The 21,623-nt window shown below is 38.9% G+C and overlaps 1 protein-coding gene across 1 annotated transcript in view; it reads right to left on the bottom strand.

Annotated features, from left to right (window-relative positions):
- Nucleotides 1-21,623, bottom strand: part of ITGA8 (integrin subunit alpha 8) — a 180,798-nt gene that overhangs the window by 109,743 nt on the left and 49,432 nt on the right. The window contains exons 12-13 of the mRNA XM_029236499.1: nt 13,891-14,096; nt 11,249-11,440 (exon numbers count right to left, since the gene is read on the bottom strand). Of these exons, the coding sequence (XP_029092332.1) occupies nt 11,249-11,440; nt 13,891-14,096 (398 nt within the window). The remainder of the gene's footprint in view (nt 1-11,248; nt 11,441-13,890; nt 14,097-21,623) is intronic.

Below are 21,623 nucleotides of genomic sequence, written 5' to 3'. Positions count from 1 at the left end.
ACCTAGGACACTTTAATGGCTTTTGACCTCAAGTTTCTTTTCTATTACAACTCATTCTAGCCATTGCTAAAGACTGAAGTACTTAAAGTGTCATTTTTCAATGTAAGACATATTATCTTTTTCTGTTAGTTTCCTAATAAAGTACCAATTATTTGACATGCTATTCAAGGCCCTTTATTATCTGGCCCAAATCTTACTTTTGTTGACTCTCTCCATTTATGCTCCCACCACTTTGGACCAGATCACTTCCCAAATTGCCTTTTCTTATTTTTAAGTTTTTGCTCGTGCTCTGTTCCTCTCCTGGAATGCCTTCTCCATATCACCACTTAACAATCACGCCTATATCTTAAGACTCTACTTAACCAATACTTCCCCCATGAAGCTTTGAACACTTTAGCCGGGAGTACTTTCTCTTTTAAACTCGTTCATTATAGTATTTTAACCTTCTTAAGACTCTTCTCACATGCTATCTTGTATTAGTTAATTGTTAGATACTTTGTCTCCATGATTGCATTGTTTCTTAAGGGCACGGATTATGTCAAAATAGTATAAATGTGTCATTTATAACTAATATCTAATGATTGCCACTAGGTGCTATTCACAATGCTAACTGTCTTATATATATTTTCTAACTTAACATCCACAACACCTTTTTATTATTTATTTATCTAATTTTTACTGGAGTATAGTTGCTTTACAATGTTGTGTTCATTTCTGCTGTACAGCAAAGTGAATCAGCTATACGAACACATATATCCCCAATTTTTTGGGTTTCCTTCCCAATTTAGGTCACCAAAGAGCATTGAGTAGAGTTCCCTGTGCTATACAGTAGGTTCTTATTAGTTCTCTATTTTTCACGTGGTAGCGCAACACCCCTTTAAAGGGGGAACTATTAACAGGCAGTGTTATATCCATTTTTACCAATGACGACTAGAGCTTGAGGAAGTTCAGTTACTTGTCAGGGTTACACAGTCAGCCAGTATCACAGCTAGAATTTAAACTCGGGCACATGAGAGCAGGATCTTTGTTTAATTCAGTCAAAACCTAGAAGAGCGCCAGGCACATGAAAGGCACCCGATAAGTATCTGTTGAGTAAGGTAATAAATTGTATTTCCAAAGCACAGTCTTCTTGAATATCATATAACCAGTAAATATTCTGCTATTATCATCTTTAAAAAATGGAGGAAATTGGTAGTTGTTCTCAACATTAGCTGAATAATATTAATGTTGCCCAAATACTGTTGTTGACAAGTAAAACGCGAAAATGCTAAGTTACAAAATATAGGTTGAAAAATAAAAATTAATTTGTTGATTTCAAGTAATAAACATGGTTTGAAATGTAATATAGTGTGTGGGAATATGGCAATCTATAGAATTCAGTGCTTTACAAGTCTTATCTTGACAACCTAGCAGCCATGAGGGCACCTAGTATCCAGATCTTGGTTTCTAAATACAGTCCTGCAATAAGAGGAACTAGAGCCCTTTGAAGAATGGTTGATTCCAGGGCTGGGGCAGGGCAAATACAAAATGAGCTTGCAGTATCTTGCGGTGTCAGAAAGTAAGGAATATGCTCATAAAAGGATAGGGAATGGTGAAAAAACACAGGAACCAAATGGCAGGAATTCCCAATGGCCAAATCTAGGACAATTTAAGCAACCAAGATAAATAAATACAATAATGGAGTATAGCCCATAAAACATACACAAGTCCACAAAGATATAAAAAATAGAATAAATAAATAAACAGGTAGAAGAGACATCTTTTTCTTATTTTAGAACTGAAATTAATAAGTGTAGAAGGAATGATGGAAATAGAAAATCACAATGACACAATAATAATGGTTGTAGGCGAGAATCACCAATGGGTGCTAAGATTAGTGGGCAAAAGTATGATGAGAAATAGGATATTTACATAGTGCCGTGGTATCTCTCCAAAGATAATTATTATGCAAAGGGGAAAGTAGTAACTTTACAGTGGCACACCCGGCTCATAGACATCACCGCAAGCAAGTGATCAGAGTGTAAAAGGACAACAGACATGATCTTCTGCTGTGATACACTGGGAAGGGCATAGCATTTGTGTGGTACTTTTGCCAAAAATACATAACCTCAATCTAATCGTGAACAAACATCAGGCAAACCTAAATTCAGAGACATTCTTCAAACTGTCTCACCATATTCTTCAAAAGTGCCAAAGTGGTGACAACACAGAAGGATCAAGTGGTCGCAGATTGGAGGAGACTGAGGAGATATGACAGCCAAATGCAGTGTGGGATCCTGGGTGGGATTCTGGACTAGGAAAAGAGCACTAGTGGAACAAATGGGGAAATTCTATTCGAATTTCTAATAAGTCTATAGATTAGCCAATAGCCAATTCACTATGGCTGTACAAGATGTTAATATTAAGAGAGACGGGGTGAAGGGTTTACAGGACTCTGTACTAACTTTTCAGCTTCTCTGTCAGTTAAAAATTATTTTCAAGAAAAAGTTAAGGAGAAATCTTGTATGGTTTTATTAAATCCTGTTTTTTTTGTTTTTCAAAGATGGAGCCTTAATAATCTACCCAATATTACAGAGAAATCTGGGAGGCAGTAAGTCTAGATCTTGGATTATAGAATCAGAGTTTAGAGTTTTAAAAGCCCCTTGGAGAAGCATTCCGTACATCCACATCACTTTCAGGTGAAGAAAGCAAGGCCCAGGGAGGCTGAGTTACTAAAGTTTTGGTTCTAGAACTCAAGTCTTTGATCTATCCATTCATTTTTACTTCTACTTTACAACATTGCTGGATTCAAGTCCAAGAACTCTTTCAGTTGCTTTAATTAATTCAATTTAGTCTAATTTCATAAGGTATTTTTACAAGAAATGTAATATTCTAATGTCTAATGTGTTTATAATGAAATTATGAAAATCTCGCTCAAGAAGAACAATGTTTTGCTTTTCATAAAACCTTGAGTAGCACTCTGAGAAGTAAAAATAAACTTTGACTCTAAGATTTGAACTTAGTTCAATAAACTTCAAATCAGTTTCAAGGAGCTCAGGGTTTGATTAAAATGCATTATTCCCTTTGGTTAAAGCCACCCTTTGATTTCTTCTCGCGTGTAGGTTCTCTCTTGCTTGTAGGTTCTCTCTTGCTTGGTCGTTTGCTTATACACACACACACAGCGCATTCATTAAAACATGATAGGTCACTTTATGTCATTTGGTATAATTGTCTGAGATGGCTTCGTGATATAATCATTGCCTATTAGGGGCCATAGCAAGACAATGGTAGTCTTGGCATTCAGCCCATGTTTTCCTCCAGTTTTTATTGCCTGTTAAGATTTCTATTCCTCAACAAAACCTGCACTTACCCCCTTCCACCCTGCAATGTCTGGGCTATGCATTTAACAGATGGCCTTGTTATACAATCAGCTTTAATGGGATTAGACTGGATCATTGCATTTTAGAGATTCTTCCTTATCACAGCTGTTTCTTCTCTGAAATGCTATCCCTCAAATAATGTATGCGAGGTACTCCTCTGGTCAACCCTAGTTTTCCAGAAAGCACCAACACAGAAACCTGAACACATCTGTATTTTTTTCTTTTAGAAAAAGAGGATTTGGGTGCCAGAAATGAAAGTACTTATGACTGCTATTTATGTATGTGTGTGACGACAATACTTATTGGAAAAAGTCTAAAAAATTACTGAGTGGTTAAGCTAGATGTTAGGAAAATTACTCCAAATATTTCTATGGTAGAACCTCTGTGTCTCTAGAGCTGAAACTCCCCATGTTGGTCCATTAAACTCTACTTTTCTCGGGTACCTGGGACCAAACTTCCAGAGTCATCTTCACCATCACTGCTCCCCACTCCTACCTCCTCCACGTTCCATTAGAGCCAGTCATTACCAAGCATTGCCTATTTCCTAGTTACATGATTTCCTCAGTTCCTTCCTCTTAGCTGCCATCGTCATCACCCTAGTTTGGCCCCAGTTGATATGAAATGAAATATCCTTAAATGCCTACGGGGCTGAGGGAAGAGAGTATTCTCCATCTTTGGTACCCAGTAGATCACAGTAGTGAGATACGGGAGAAGTCCCTTATGCCTCATCTCCCACTTAGGGGCAGAAGTAGGATGGGCTGAGTGGTGGAATTACATCATAGCAGGGCAGCAACCTCATCATACGGGCAGAAGCTTCTAGTGAGGGTCCAGAAACAGGAATCTGATGAGTGGTTCTCAACCTGGCAGAGTCCCAGTAGTTATGTTCTTATTCTCATATTCCTATTTGTCAGGGGCAGGGGAAGCAAAGGTAGTAGTGTAAATTAAGATTGGGGACCATGGACATTGAATAAGCAAAAGAAAATAGTATCAACTAGTGTAATAATATCAACTAAGAAAAAGAATACCTCCAAAATATAGTCTTGTTTTAAGACTTGATTGAAGAGCTACCATTTATTAAACTGTGCTCTGTACAATCTCATATTAAACACCTCACCTCATTTCATATTATATAAACAATCTCGTTTCATCTTTATACCAACATATTATTATTTGAATTTACCGATAAGGAAATTGCAGTTCAGAAAGGTTAAGGAATTGTCTTACTCTTACACAGCTAGAAAGCAGTGGAGTCAAGTTTCAAACCTGCGCCATCCATCTCCAGAATCCTAGAATGCAGCTTTTCAACATCTTACGTGGCCCAGCATGTCTGGGAAGTAAAGTAGCTTTGATTCTGTTTATGTTAGTCAAACAGGTTTTCTTTCCTATTCTAAGCCATTTTACAACATTTTGTAAAAATCCTCTCCCAACCTAGAAAGTGCTAGTACACACAGTCCAGTGATTATTATTTGCCCCATAATAGCAGATAAGGAATTGGAAGCTCAGAGAAATCAATTAACTTGTCCACTGCCATACAGCTTATCAGTGACAGATGGGAATCTGAACCCGGGCAGTCTGATTTCCTTTCCCCTTCACAGCCACTCTGCCAACTTTAATATGGTTATATTGATATTGGTTTGATGTTTCCCAAAAAGAAGTAGAGTGTCATCCAGATTTACCCTATATATTCTCCTGCTGTGTGTGTCCACACACGTACACACACACACACACACACACACACACACATATAAGTGTGAGTGTACCTATGGACATAGGAGAGAGATTCAGAAATAATATTCCAAGGAATATGAACTACATTTATCTTCTATGCAGTGGCTGGCATGCTTTGGACTCTTAATGCTCAGGAGTATGCTGTAATTGCAATAATGTCAGCAATATAATTGGCCTCATGCCTGATTTTGCCAGCATTCTTTTCTTTTGCTAAGACAAGAAGACTAAGTGTCTGGTCCTGCCCAAATACAGAGCATCTGTAACTTGCAGAACAGATCATGTGACAAAGGGTAAACGTCCATCAAACCACCTTTGCATGTCTGTGCTTTTGATTATTTTCAAGGTACCAAGTGATCTGATTCCTAGTCAGTCTGGGGGGATGAAACAGCTGTAATTCACAATTAATACATATATCAAACATCACGGTCAACCTTAGTCTTTCTCCCCATGAAAGGCAGCGGGCTTGTGTCAAGAACATGTAAAGAGTACATGCTGCTCTCTAACGAATGGGGCAATGTGTGTGCCCCGCCATTATCATAGGTAGGTTTCACAGCAGCCTTGCCCAGAAATGGGTCAGTGGCAGGCAGTGTGGACCAGAGGAAGCACCTAAAATGAGGGAAAATTGTTTACCTCAGGAATGGGAAAAACAACCCCATCAAAAGCCATCACTTTGGATACACACACTTTTTCAAGTGTGTTCCACTCCATAACAACTCCGAGTGGTTTGACGCATTTCAGTTCAGAATTTCAAATCTGTTATTGGCTTTTGTGTTTGTTTTCTCCTGAATTCTGCAGGTGACCAGGTAGATAAAGTGACAAGGTTTGAAATTTTGTTTCTGTTCTATTTAGAATGGAGGACCTGGAACAGGGCCACTGAGAGCCCACACCATGCCTGTGTGTGAATTTAAAGGTGCATCTGCTCATCCCAAGGGAAGGGAACCACCTGGTAAGTGAACCTGCCCCCTACCTGCCCCTGGTGGGACACAACCTGTACATCATTGGCTGCAGCCCGGGTCACGAAATTAGCTCCGGTTCTGGAAGTATGTCAGGGGCTGTGCAGGTGCCTGTACATGGAGCTTACAGAGACTGTGTATTTTCCTCAGCTAATTCATTTAATTAGGGCCAAATAATTACAAAATTTCTGAAGTCCAGCAATATTTTCTTCATGATATACTTTTAAAATTTACAAACATAGTGTTCAGCAACATGCTTGAATTTTTTCAAGCGTTACATTATTATATTCCAAAAGAAGCCTTGCGTTTAAAGACAAACATTACAATGCTCATACTTTGTTATAATTCTCTGTCTGTCTTTCGCACCTAGAATATTAGCTCTGGGAAGGCAGTGACTGTGTCTGCCTTGTCACAGCACAGTGTCTGGCACATAGTAAATACTACTACATATTTTTTAAATGAAGGAAGGAATTTCTTATTTTTCTTTTAGACCTTGAAACTAAAGGGACAAATATAAAATTTCTGATGAGCAGTTTAAAAACCATTTTTATTCCTTCATTTAAAAATACAACTTTTTCTTTTAAAGTACTTTCTTCACTTCTTGCCACAATGCTTATTTCCTAGGGCCACTTTGTTTTGTTTGATAGGCGAGTCATAATGGGTATCTCTTGGGATACCTGCACAGCCCACAAGTCAACTCCGACTTTCTTTGGCAAACGTCACTCACCCTTTGCGTCGGAGCCTATGAGCTTTCCTTCCCCGGGACTTAGGACTGAGATAAATTATACACAGTCTCTTTGTGAGCGAGTACAACTGAAACGTGCAAGTGCTGGCGCTGAAACAGCACCGTGTGCTCAGAGGAATACAGTCTGCTGCGAGAGAAAAGCAGATGCGTAGAGAGAGAGACCAGAAAAAGGAAGTCCTGACAGTCTTAGATCCCAGTCAGTCCCTTCCAAGGTCTGGCAGAATCCCTGTCCTCAGGTTCCCTTGAGTTACTTCTGTAGCCTTCATGTAAGTAGCTCCTTTTATGGCTTAAGCCAGGTTAAGTGGGTCAATTCCTAACAAATGTGATAATATATTTTAAATGAAAAGTAAGTGAGGCATTGTTTTCGATGCAAAGATAACTTCCAGGAAATGTAGGGCAGTGCAAGAAAAACTGAATAGTTTCAATGGGACTTTCTTAACATCGCCAGATGAGGCAAGAGCAGGTGGTATACCCTAGCATCACTACACAGAGGCAGTCTGGAGAAAAGAGCTTCAGGTTGGTTTGACGGCCGGGCGAAGAATAAATGAAATGCCAGAGCTCAGCTAATAGGTTCTTGCCAAAACAGAACTTCGCGCATCTGTCTGCTGTGAGCACGGGAGCCAGGCAAAAGGACTCTAGGGCAGTGTTTCTCAAAGTAGGGTCCTGGGTAAACATACAAATCCCTGAACCCCATTCCAAACCTGGGAAATCAGAATATCTGAGGGGGTGCCATGCATTCAGCCTTTATTAATAGGCACAATGGGCAACTGGTATGCACACTGTCTCGGAGCTTTCTACTCAGGATGTGGTGTGAAGACCAGCAGGGATGGTGTCACCAGGGAACTTCTGGAAATGAGGGGTCTTTCCCACCCACCTGACCTACAGAGCCATGATCTGCATTTGAACAAGATGACCAGGTGATCGAGATGTTCATTAAAGTGGGGGAAACCTTGCTCGAGATCATTAGTTCCCTGCTTGGTTGTACACTGGAACGACCCAGGTCACTTAAACACATTACTGTGGTCTGAGTTTTACCCCCCAGAGAGTTTGAATTAACTGGTCTGGAGGGTGACCTGCGCATAAGCACTTTTAAAAGTTCCCCTAAATGATTCTGATGTGTAGCCAAGATTGAGAACCATTGCTTAACAGGGATGACTAGATACATCCTAGAAGAAGGCATTCAATTTGTTGAATGGATTTCGAAACTCATGGACGGGACCATAGTCTGAAGACAGATTTCTTTTGATTTGAAGGAGCAGGACCCCAGAGGGAAAGAAAATTGTATTTCTTTTTAAGTTCCAGAAAGAGCTGGTTTGGAAAATCATAAGAGAGACCACAGAGGAGGAGAACTCAGAGTTTACAAAATGAACTATGGAGTCTAGAAAGCATGCCACCCAATAACCTTTGGGGGAAAAGAGGGCTTTTGCTACTTCTTAAGAAAAACCCAGGAAGACTGCAACCCTCTTAGGTGCTGGAGTAACAGATGCCTAGGTGGAAAATTAGCAATGGCTAAAGGAATAATCTAGGATAAGCATTAAAGGCAATCTCAGAGACCTGAAGACCCCAACCTGCGAGTCCCAATCGTGGCACAGAAGCATTTGCTGAGAGTCAACCAGAAGAGGCCAAAATAGAACAGGGAGGACCCAGGACGTGTGGAACTTTTGAGCAGTGGCCATTACGCAGACCATTGGATTAATCACCGAAGCTTGAGCAACATGTCAGAGACCATGAGAGACTGAGCTATCCTTCAGCCAGAGGCCAACAAGTACAGATGACGTGCTTGGTCCAGCACCCCTTTCTCCGTCCCTGGACAAAAGGCATCCCCTTTGCTACTCCATTCCTTGGGAGAGTTGCTGCAGAGGGAGGAAAGAGGGAGTCTTGAATCCAAATGAATACTTACCCAAGTGACATTAAATCTGAATCTAGAAGTGACTGCAAGATTGAGGTTTTCCACCATAGGAGAAATGGAGGCTTGAGAGCTAAATGGGATTCGCTTATAGAAAAATGAGGAAAGTTCCACGTCTAATTCCTGAATTATGCCCGCAAATTTCAAATCTGCTACACTAGCTAGTAGGATCTAGTCACCTGCCCATAAGGCAGTTTTCCTCGCATTAAGTCCCTGGGACTTGGTATCAAGATTAAAAGGCTTCTTTGAATGGCGCTCTTTTTGCAAGAAAATGAGGATGAGGGGAAATGTTGCACGATCATGAAGCACAAGACACCTATATCTGAGAGGCAGAACTGGGACCAGAACTCAGGTCTACTGTCTAAGATGCACTGATGAACTCTGAAAGCCTCAAGGCTATCTTGAGGTTAAGAAATCAACTAAGTGTCATAACGGTCCTGTCTTAGTAAAGAGCATTTACTCTTCACACAGGTGGATACACTGCATTAACGTCATTCATTACTGTAAAGTGAATCAGCCTCAGTGGATAAAGTTATTGACTAGTGAATGGCCTCAAATGACTCTTTTCTGATTGTTAAGAAGGGCTGAAAAAGATGTAGTTAAGAGATGACCAATTACTGACACTGTACTTACTTCCTCTGTTCTCTGTCTCACTCGTTTACCCCCCTCCCTGGAGGGAATATTCTTTGAGAGAAAAGTTGTTTCATGTTTCTCTCCTTCCTGGCCCTTATTTAGAAGACTTCAAAGGAAATCACTAGACTTGACTATGTGATTGATACATCCTATATTTCCCTCACCTTGTGGAAGGCATGGCCATTCTCTGTCAGTTCCCTGGTACTAAGGGAAGACTATGAAGGGCATAAGGAATAGCAATAACTTTCTAAAATAACTGTTTCTCAGGACTTCCCTGGTGGCACAGTGGTTGGGAATCCATCTGCCAATGCAGGGGACACGGGTTCGATCCCTGGTCTGGGAAGATCCCACATGCCGCGGAGCAACTAAGCCCGTGCGCCACAACTACTAAGCCTGCGCTCTACAGCCTACGAGCCATAACTACTGAGCCCACGTGCCACAACTACTGAAGCCCACGTGCCTAGAACCTGTGCTCTGCAACAAGAGAAGCCACCGCAACGAGAAGCCCGTGCACCACAACAAAGAGTAGCCCCTGCTAGCCTCAACTAGAGAAAGCCCGTGCAGCGATGAAGACCCAACACAGCCAAAAATTAAAAAAATAAATTTAAAAAATAAAATAAAATAACTGTTTCTTTAAAATTGTGACCCAGGAATTGAATTTCATTAATCATCCTGACGTAGTTTGGGAAGAAATCACATAGGGGATCTAAGTTTTGGATTATTTAAAAGTGAATATATTATGTATGAGACTCCCCTCCCCAAAAGAAAACCTAACCAATCATTGATTAGGCTAGTATAATATAACCCAAGAAAATGAATTTCACTAGATGCTCTTGCAATTGCCACAAGGAGGACCCATTCATATACAATATAATTCTAAATCCGCTTCGAGCCCACTACAACGTCTATGTTAGTGCCATTGAAAATTCCTGGCAAATTTATAAGAATATGTTGCAGTATCCTTTTTGCCTAATCCTGGAGGGGAAGAGAAAGTCAAAGGATTGAAATTAGTGATGTATATTTAGGCAGTCAGCTTATTGGAGTGATGACCCAAACCAGCAAATGCTCTACATATGGAAAATACTCAATTAGGGGAGGGCTGATGGAAAGAGACAAGGTCTCAATAAAGGGTTGAAGCTGTCAGTGAACTATTAATGATTTCTAACTATTTCTTGAAACCATCTTAAAATAACCAACATAAAAGGGAAAATTGAACCACAAAACCAAGAAGTCTAATGTTGTCTGTTAACAACCCCGACTATTGAAACAATCCTTTAAGACAAATCTGTATTTTCATACAGCGTACATAAAACATGAATTATCTCACTGGGCTGTATGGATCTCCACTGAATCCTCACTGTGAATTAAGCATTCAAAAATTGGTAATGATCTGTATCACAAACCAGTTCTTTATGCTTTGCTTTAATAGTCATTCTATCTTCGGAAAACCCCCAGACGTGGCTGGAAACTATTTATGTTCCAAAACCATGAGCTTATGACAGAAATGCTGAGGTGCGTAAGTCAATTCATAGGAGCTGTGAACTCAACAGGGAATTATGGGGTTAAAATTGATTGCTCTGAAAAGTTATCTGATGTAGGCTGTCCTTGTCAATGGAGACCAGATTACTGAGGAGTTTCAAATAACAAACTTTTGTTGCAAAGTTGCTAAGTTTTATGTCCAATGCAGTTTTTAAAAAGCCGTCTTGCTTTTTTAACTTCCTCTCTTGACAGGAAAAGGAGTGTTTGTTTTGTCTGTCTTCAGAGTCTCATGAAAGTTGCTTTGGAATGGTATCCAAAGAACCCGTGTGATGGGCAAGCTTGGCCTTAACCTGTACAAGAGAACTGCTTAAACACGATGCATCGTCCAGAGAATAGCTCTTTCTAGGAAGCAGACTCTGTTGTAGGAAAAGAAAGAAGGACTTACCTGGGTAATCATTCTTGTCTATGTCAGAATCTCCTCTTAAAGTAAAGCCGAATCCAGAAGGGACAGCCTGTGAGGCCCACACTCCCTGCAGAATTTGGGAAGCCTTGGCGTTTAAGCCATTCTTGTTACCGTTGTAAATGAGCACTTTGCCTCTTTGGTCCTTGCCTGCAAAGGGCGCACCGATGGCAATGTCTACAAACAGAGACACACAATTTTTCAATAAAGAAGAGTATTTTAGAAAGAGAAATAAGTACAATTGAAGAGCAGTACCAAACAGCCCAAAGGGCTTCTTAAGTTTTCCATGAAACTCTGTAGTACTGCAACAAGAGGAAATTATTTGTTGTCTTTCATCCATCCAAGAAATATTTATTGAGTGCCTATAATGTGTTGGGCACAGTGGCTTCAACGGCGAACCAGACACTGCTTTTCAAAAGGTTATATTCTGGTGCAGGGAAGAGACAAGTTGAATAAAGAAATAATCAAGAAAAGATAGAAAGTGACAAATGCTATGCAGAGAATCTTAAAAATATTGGTGCGATGGAGAGTGATCGGATTGTTATTTTAGATGAAGTGGTCAGAAAAGGTGTCTCTAAGGCTGATCTTGAAACTGAAATCTGGGGACAGGATGGAACTGACCATGTGGAATCAGAAGGAAGAGCATTCCAGGCAGAAAGAATGACTGTGCAAAGGCCCAAGGATGCAAGGAGCTTGGCCCACCTGAAGAGCAGCCAGAAGGTGATCTACGTGGGAGCGTAGTGAGTAATAGGGAAGAGCTGGGTCAGATTAATGGGCTGGCTGGACCAGATGAGGCACCTTTGCAGAGTACTTAAGAGTTTCTTGTTAAAAGAAATAAACAGGGCTTCCCTGGTGGCGCAGTGGTTGAGAGTCCGCCTGCCGATGCAGGGGACACGGGTTCGTGCCCCGGTCTGGGAAGATCCCACATGCCGCGGAGCGGCTGGGCCCGTGAGCCATGGCCGCTGAGCCTGCGCGTCCGGAGCCTGTGCTCCGCAATGGGAGAGGCCACAACAGTGAGAGGCCCACGTACCGCAAAAAAAAAAAAAGAAATAACCTCTTTCACAAATATTATATCCTTGAATGATTATATCATCCCATGATGTAGGCAAGACCCGTTTCATAGTCGTTGAGGACTCTGGGAAACCGAGAGAGAACCCTATCGCCTGTCTCCCTGTTAAACATAGCAGTGAATGAAAGCTACCTTCCATATGTTGTGTTCATCAGGGTTGCTCTAAACAGTACACCTAACTGAAGAGGTTTACATGAAAAAGAGCGCCAATAGCACAGTAACACAACAGCCCGAGCTGCGGACGATGGTATGTGTCCTCATTTTGTCATTCATCCATTTGTAGTTGTTCCTAAGTCTGATAAGACTGAATGAATTGTAAACTGATTTTCACTACATAACAAGGATCATAAATCCACTTTCACTTAACAGGTGAGGATAAACTATCAAAAAACTCAGATCGTTGTGGAAAATAAAGATATTGTCATATGGTAGGTGGAAAGGGGTACTTTCTTCACATCCTCCGAGTCAGTGAATTTATATCTGTCCCCTGGTTACATCTCATTTTGGCATCATTTTAAGGACACCAAGGCTCAGAGAGGCAAAACCCCTCTTAGGTTGTTAGAAATGTTTCTCTTAGCTCTTAAAAGTATCATTAAGGGCTTGAGAGAAAAGACAAATAGAAGAGATGATGAAAAAGATGACTACACAGATAATTTAGCGTTATTTATTTCATTTGGTGCTCAGGGATAGGGCAGTTTTTGAAAGCAACAAATCAGTTAAAGATGAACTTGTCTCTTTTTTAAAATGTTTCCCTGGAACCATGAGCCTTTAGTATGCATTTATGTCTTATGGTACTTTAAAAGCTACTAACTATACACTGCTGAGACGTGTTTTTTCAAGGAAATCGTAAAAGTACGTGACCAGTTGCTGAAGGTATTAATGAATACTTTGATTTGATGGGAATACTCTCTAGGCTATTTTGTTGGAGCAAATTCCTATTACTCCCTGGAACTTCAAGAAACCCAGTCTACCTTGGTTCTTAACTTAAAGGTCCTGAAAATGTATGCAAAATTTTGTGTGAGCTGGCAGGTTTTTCTGAGGAGAGGGTACTTAGAAGGCCTTCATAAATTCCTAACTTAAAGAACCACAAACCTAAACTAAGAATTTAACACTGCTTAACAACGAACATTGAAGGTGCCTTTAAGCTGAAGTTGAGAGATCAATTACAATTCAGCATAACCTGTATGTAAGCCATATGAGTTACTCAGAAGGCAATACACTTGCTAATATATCAACATGTATTTATTTGTTTTGACTCTGTACATATAGTACATTCTCTAGCTCTCTTCAGGTCATAAATCTATACGTCAATTTTAAAAATAATTGCTGTTTGTTTAGAGCTGTCATATGACACCCTAAATCAACATGAGAAAATTTCCATGTAGCATCTATATTAGCCAAAGCTAAAGTTTAAATTGCCTTGATTTTGGATAGTTTATTAAAGACCAATCAGAAGAACTGTACCACACACACCACTGTGAAGTCTCTTGTTTCCGTCATGCAACAGTAACATGAGACTGTGGCACATAAGTAATTTCCATGCATTGGTGTAAATTACCATTGTATCCATCTTGGTTCAGGTCTCCTAAATGTGCCAAAGCACTACCGAATCTCCCGAAAACGTCAGTGCCTGCGAGGATCTGCGGATTTCTGAAGACCAGCACGTTCACTTGCAAGTACAGGTAAACTTGCCCTACTTCTCTGGGGTTGCTCTCAAATTCACGTTCCATAAAGAGAGGTGCCCCGATCAATATGTCATCCATTCTGCAGGGAACGAAGAAGGAGGTCAGCACAGACATGAGATGCTGTTGGGTAGATTTCTAATCAACTAGATTAGTACATTTCCACTGGTATATTTCCTTTTCCAAGGGATATCTTACAACTGTCATATTTCTTTCATTGCTTTGTTATGTCTACGGAATAGAATGCTGTAAGAAAATAAGAGTTGTTAAATTATCACACTGAACTTTTTAGCTATGCTAAAAATTACTACTTTAAGAAAACCACAGCTATTTCACCCTTTTCAGCTCTTTGGTGCATTTCCAGAAAATGTACAAGTAAAACGTATCAGAAAGACCAAAATAGGTTTTTCTAAACGTGGATGAGAATTTGTCTACAATTTAGTTAACTCTACATTTATATTATGAAGTTTTCTTGCAGTAATAAAGTTTAAAATAAAGTCTGTCCTCCTCTTTTCTCTTGTTACCTCCATTCAAATAAAACAGAGGCCAGAGAAGGTTCTCATACTGGCTAGAAAGCTAGAAAACAAAATTTTCCTCCCAAATGTGAATTTATAGTTTTTCTTTGTAGATGTAGATATTATAGCAGACAACCAGTAGATAATTTTTCAGGCTGAAAAAATTTCAAGAAAGAGATAGCAATTGGATTGCTACACACTTAGGTAAAACGTTTTCTTAAAAATGTTCCAAATGGGGACATCCCTGGTGGTCCAGTGGTTAAGATTTTGCCTTCCAGTGCAGGGGGTGAGGGTTCGATCCTTGGTCGGAGAGCTAAGATCCCACATGCCTCATGGCCAAAAAACCAAAAGATAAAACAGAAGCAATATTGTAACAAATTCAGTAAAGACTTTAAAAATGGTCCGCATCAAAAAAAAAAAAAATCTTAAAAAAAATGTTCCAAATGCATTTACTTGCCGTGCTTCTGTGCTCTATCTAGGCCAAGAGTAAGGCAGGGATTGGGGCTGCTCCAGGCCTCAGGCTTTGCCCTGGAGGAACCTGGTTGCCTCTCTTACTGTTATGATTATTGTCAGTATGAAGAGACATTTGTTAAACACCTAATTGTGTGTGTTGCTGCCTTGTAGTTCAAAGACGTCTAAAACCACTGGTTCTCTAGTGCAGAGATTGAGCAGGGCCATTTTGGAGTTCTAGAAATGCAAAGACCTATGCTTGTGAAAGATTAGCACATCCATGGGATCTTTGGATTCTTGGACTATTATCACAAGGTTGATTTATTTTCGTAGAAATAGATTTCCCTAGATATTTAAGTGTAAGGCTTCTAAAATGCTCTAAATGCCAAAAAAGGAGAAAGACATTTGTTCTTAATTTATAATTGTGTTCTCATAAAGCTGAGAGACAATAACTGTCTTGGATTCAATTGATTCAATGTGCCTTGTGCAATATTTTGCATTTAGTGTCAATAATATTTTATGTTAGCAGTACCACTTAAGAGTCACAATATATATTATTGTCTAGGCTGGTCTTTTTAAATCTTGATTTGCAACTCATTAGTGGATTGTGAAATCAATTTAATGGGTCTTGACAAGCAATTATAAAAAATGAAATAGAATACAATAGAAAATATGAGTCAATGCATTACACATACTAAGAGTGAATACTGTTCCATGAAACCTTTTGTTTCAGTTGTGTGTGCGTAGTGGGTTGCAATGTTAAATGTATTTCTGATTACGATCCCACAGGGCCAAAAACTCATTGAAAGACCGTTGCGGTAGGCCATGCGTGCTATTAGGCTATTTCAAAATTTACTTGTCATATCCTTTTTTAGAATATACCCAATTCAAGTTTAAAGTTTTAAAAATATTTTTTAGTAAAGACGTTCTTTACTGAGCTTCCGAAAAAGTAGTTGTGTAACAGACTGGGTGCTATTCTAAGAATATATAATATATATAAAGTATATCATATTTTATACATATACATGTAATCTCAAGAAAGAATAATGATGAATCAATATTTATGATGAGGTTTTCACTAAAAACCATCTTTTCTGTTTGTGTCATGTTGGTAGTTTGGATGAGATCTAAGTTATTATGTAAAGGCATTTTATAAAAGTAGGATATACACACTAAATTTCATCTTATCTGAAATGTCCAATATTTGAGCACAGTTTTCTTTACATCTCTGTGTAGCATTCACCAGGTTTTATTTGTGTCTCTTTCTTATGTCTAAAAAAGTATTATGTCCACTCTAATTATACAATGCAAGGTGCAGGTTCTCATTCTTTCACATGTTCTTTGAGATAAAACATTATAAATATTTCCCTGAAGAGCAAAGCATAAATATAGTGATAAACAGAGAGGGGGGATGAGGGAACCCATCAGTGAGAATATTCATTATGAAGAATCTGAATTCAAGTTTTCTACAGCCAAATGGTGTTTAATATGTTGATTTAACATATAAACTTCTCTGTTTCTTCTTTTTTCACAATAGTCCATAGTGCATGCTAATGCCTGTGACTGATTTGCAGAATGCAGGTTAGGAGGCTGTATACTAGAATTGATATCTAATCAATATAATTGTTTTATGATAGGTGAGAACAAATATAGCTTATCATTTATGTTACAGAAATCAGTTTAATTTGCAATTTCTTTATGTTTTAATTTTCTAGATTTTCTACTTAATTGAATCATGATTTCTCTTCTATGAGAGAACCCACTTGGAGTAAATCTAGCACCAAAACACAGTTACTCAAAGCTGCTTCCTTTCAAATAAATTTTCTCTAAAATGCTCTCAAGTTAACTAACTGCTAAGACTCTCTCTAAATTTAGTTCCTTTTGGCCCTGCAGGGGCTAAAACAATCCAATGGATTAAACTGTAATTCTTTTAATTTCTGAAATAGTATGAATATTTTGTTTCAAAAAGCCATAAGAAAATATAAAAACAGATTTGCTTGTTTAGGTTCAAGAGGAAAATACTTATCTCCCTTTGCTGTTAAATTTGTCCAGAAATTCCTAACAGAGTTTACAGTGAAAGATTTTGTAGTTCTGGCTATCTTAAGATAACTGAAGTTAATTTCACCAGCTTGTTTATGTTTTACAAAATAGTCACAGGCTTGACAAGATCAACCACCAACCAGCATGCACGTTAACTGTTTGGTCTGAACTTTTGCAGTCCACTCGTAACACCTGGAGATTTTTTAAAATAAAAAAATATTGGGGAAATCCCCACCAGTTTATTTATTTGGTCACATTACTTAATGACACTGTCTTTTTTTTTTTCCCTGATGGTGGGTTTTGGAGCATTTGTAGGGACTTCGCTTTAGTTGCACAGTGGATAGAGAGGATGACATACACTGTGAAAGAAACTTCACTAGGTAGTCTCACGTACAGTAGTACTTAGTTCTCTCTCGGATGGAGAGAGGGAAGTCCGGTTCAGTTCCACAAAATGTGAGTCCTAACTTCTGAACCATGAATGATCAACTAGATGAGTGATGCTCTCAATCCTATTCTGAGTCACTGTACAACATCCACTCAGGTCCAAGACTTGAAAGATTCAGGCTATTAAAAAAAAAAAAAAAAAAAAAAAAAAAAAAACTATTGGAAAATTAGAAATTGGGTAAAGAAAAGGAATTAAATCTCAATTCTGTTATGAAACTCTGCTGATTAATGCTCACTTATAATTCCTTAATCACTGATAAATGCTGGGAAAGCTAGAAAGGGCTTTGTGAATTTTTTAAAAATTGGAGTTATAGACTCTCTAAAATTATTTATGAGTTAAACTAATGACTTGGTCAAATGCAGCAGCCTAGTATGGCTACTTTGAATATAATCAAACAAACTGATTTTTCTTATATGCCATGATGCTAAAAACCATTCATAACTGAATTTTTTATCAGTCAGTTGTTTTTAGCATCATCAAAGACAATCTTAAAGTTCTTTGGGTGAAAATAACTGAAATTATGGTTTTATATTTTTATAAAGTGGAAGTGTGAGCTTGTTTATAAGAATAATGGAAATTAATAAAATGCACACTTAATAAACAGATTCTTATCAACGAGCAAAACAGAGTAAAAACTTAAACACATGTATATGCTATTCTTCTACCCCAACCCTTATTTAAGGTCATTGAAATCCATGTGTATTCTATATGTGTATGTATATGTATATCTGTATACATGTTATAGACAATATCTGTATGTTTTTACATGAATATGAATATAGATAGGTCTATATGTGCATATATATGTGGAATCTATAAAGTGAAATTCACACAAGTAGAGTGGTGCTTACCACGGGTGGAGAGATTGGGGAAATGGGGAGATATTAGTCAAAAAGTACAAAGTTGCAGCTATGTAGGATGTATAAGTTCTAGAGGTCCAGTGTACAGCACAGTGGCTATAGTTAATAATACTATATTGTATACTGGAAATTTGCTAAAAGCATAGATCTTAGGTGCTCTTACTATACAGATACCCCCCCCACACACAGTAACTATGTGATGGATGGACCACCCAGTTGGATGATACAGATGAATCACATAGATGGAGATGTTAATTAGATTGAATGCAGTCATCATCTCACTATGTATATGTATATCAAAACATGTTGTCCACCTTAAATATACACAGTTTTTAATTTTAAAACTATTTCACAGGTTATTATTGGGCTTCTTCAGTGACAAGTGTACTAATTTATGTTTCCCAATTTTTAAAAGTAAGTGAGAGGCATGTCCGTCATTGTACTCACTTACTAGATTAAAAATTCTTAATTCTTACAGATTTTAAACCCTTGAAGACTGAAATTATATATATGCTTTCCTACTAGGTATTTTATAGAGCTTAGTAAAGAGTTCTCTGTATATAAGTGAACAAAAAATTTATAAGGTAAGTCAGCAAAAGTTCTGTGAACTAATCAAGACCTTCCCCTACTTAGTGTGTGCTCTTGGGCAATTCACTTAACTTTTGTGTCTCAGTTTCCTCATTGGTGAATTTTAGGTAGTTTCATTGGATTGTAGTACAGATTGTCCTGTGCTATTAGACTTATTACACATAAAGGTACTTTGAGAGAAATAAAAACACTGTCTGCTAATCATTCACGATAAAGATAAAATGTGATTGCTTAATAGCATGTTAAGTTCTTCAATTGTTTCAATGGAGAATCAAGATTTCTGCATTTGAAACTGCCAACCAACTGAGGTTTATATCCAGGAAAACTTTATTTGAGATAGAGATTTGTGTTTGCTGCAAATCCCATTCTAGCCTTAGGGTCCCTGATAGAAATCTTGTCAGAAACTGAGAATGACAAAAGCACTCTTTCTCAAAACAAGGCCACACGTGTCCTGACATGGAGCCATCACAGGAGCTTAGGAAAAGTCACTGACGCATGATTTACTGCCTTTTTTTTCCTCATTCTGCTAAGATTTCTGAGGGATTACAGGTTTATGTCTCTGCCCTGATGGCTTGTTTTGTACCTTCCCTGGGGGTGAATATCCACCCCAGGAGGTGAGGACACAGGCTGTCACAGTAATTAGTGGTTTTCAGGCCCCCGTCCTGGGATCAAGTATAAACCTAGAAACGCAAGATGCCATGTTTTCCCTATTTGTGTCTATCTGAAAGCCAACAATATCAAGTGATTGTTCTAGAAAAACAGATGCTGCAAAAATGATGCCAAGTTATATATGCATTATTGTAATCTCAGACTTCACGTGAGTTCTCTATCTTTATTTGGGATGCAATGTTCTCAGTGGCTTCCAGAGCACACTCATTGATTATAGGAACATGAATGTACGTTGCATCTAAGTAATTAGAGCAGCAAACAATATACAGACTGAGAATCTATAGGTACTTTTTTCTTTAAGAATGACAATATTAAGATAATAGATGTATTTTTCAACGCAGTCTAAAGAATTCAGAATATACTACCCAATAAAAAGAAATGATGTGCATAGCAATTTTTAAGAACATCAAGAAAGAACAAATCATTACTGGAAAATTCCTGTGTTTGAAACCAATGAGGTCCTTTTTTCACAAGTTTTCTTTTCTTTTTCTTAATGTGGCAAAAAAAAAAAAAAAAGTCCTATAAACGTTGTCACAAAACTTTAGACTAGAATGAATGTGTTTTCAGGAAGGACATGGTGCCCTGCAGGGCATATTGTGACACTGGGGGGGAAAGCTGAAAGGATTGAAAAGGGAGTGAACTACAGAACGAAACACACTGGGTGATCTGTGCCCTAAAAAATGCTGCCTGGCTCCCAGGAGAGAAGCCCTCATGCGTGTTGTGTTGTTATCTGTTGAGGGAAATGGGTCTAACTTATCCCAAGGGTCAGTGTCGGACTTTTTGTTTTCACTAAAGAATGGGCTTCCTGTATCTGGACAGTACGCCATGTTTTGGACCTCAGGTTCTTCCTCCACCATTTTCTTTCTAAATGACTAAAAGGCTCTGATAACAGATACAGTCCATCCAGGTTGCTCATTTTGAGTGGCGGTCCTAGCTGTTACTTCCTTTCCACAATTCAGACAGCCGAAGATTAAAGCAACTTCACTTTCAGTCATCTGCAGGATAAGATCTTATCCAGGACAAGATGTGCGTTCTTCAAAATAGACCCAGAGTGCAACCAGTTCTACGCTTCCTGCCGCTGCTCTGGTCCAAGCCACTGTCCCGCCTCGCCTGGCTTATGGCAGTGGGCTCCCAGAAGGCCTCACTCCATGGAGACCCAATGAACAGAGCATGGCTGCTAAAACCAAAGTGGGTGCAGGCCAGTCCCTTGCTTAGACTCCTCCAGGGGTTTTCAAGATGATGTGTCCTTCTTGGAAACAGACTCATTCTATCCATGGCAGAGTCCATGTGGTGCTATGTAAAGCGGCTCACAGACTCTCTCTCCAAGCCTCTTTGATATTCCTTGACTATGCCAGCAGCTCCCCGCTCCACTGGGAATTTGGACACTCTTCCCCATATAGTGTTTTGCTCCCTCACCTAACCTAATACCCAGGCCTTCCCTGTTTACCTGAATAAAAATTGCATCCCTCCCAATTTTTTTCTATCCCCGTTCTGTTTTTTTTTAAGTTTCATTGATAGACTTTATTTTTTAGAGCAGTTTTAGGCTCAAAGCAAAATTGCACAGAAAGTACAGACAGCTCCTGTATACCCCCTGCCACAAGCAAGGCCTCCCCGACTGTGAACATCCTGCACCAGGTGGTACATTTGTTAAAACTGATGAACCTACATGGACATATCATCATCACCCAAAGTCCACAGATTACATTAGGGTTCCCTCTTGCTGGTGTACATTCTGTGGGTTTAGAAAGATGTATGATGACATGAATCCACCCTTGCAGTATCATACAGAGTACTTTCACTGCCCTACAAAGCCTTTGTGCTCCACCTAATTCATCCCTCTTTTCACCATTAACACCTGGCAACCACTGATCTTTTTACTGTCTCCATAGTTTTGTCTTTTCCAGAATGTCATCTAGTGGATTCATATAGTATGAAGCTTCTTCATACTGGCTTCTTTCACTTAGTAATAGCATTTAAGGTTCTTCTATGTCTTTCCATGGCTTGATAGCTCATTTCTTTTTAGCACTGAATAATATTCCATT

This window comes from Monodon monoceros, unplaced genomic scaffold, assembly GCF_005190385.1.
Source record: "Monodon monoceros isolate NGI ecotype Baffin Bay Population unplaced genomic scaffold, NGI_Narwhal_1 Super_Scaffold_21, whole genome shotgun sequence".
In the NCBI taxonomy this organism is placed as follows: domain Eukaryota; kingdom Metazoa; phylum Chordata; class Mammalia; order Artiodactyla; family Monodontidae; genus Monodon; species Monodon monoceros.
This window is presented reverse-complemented; position numbering and strand designations above follow the sequence as displayed.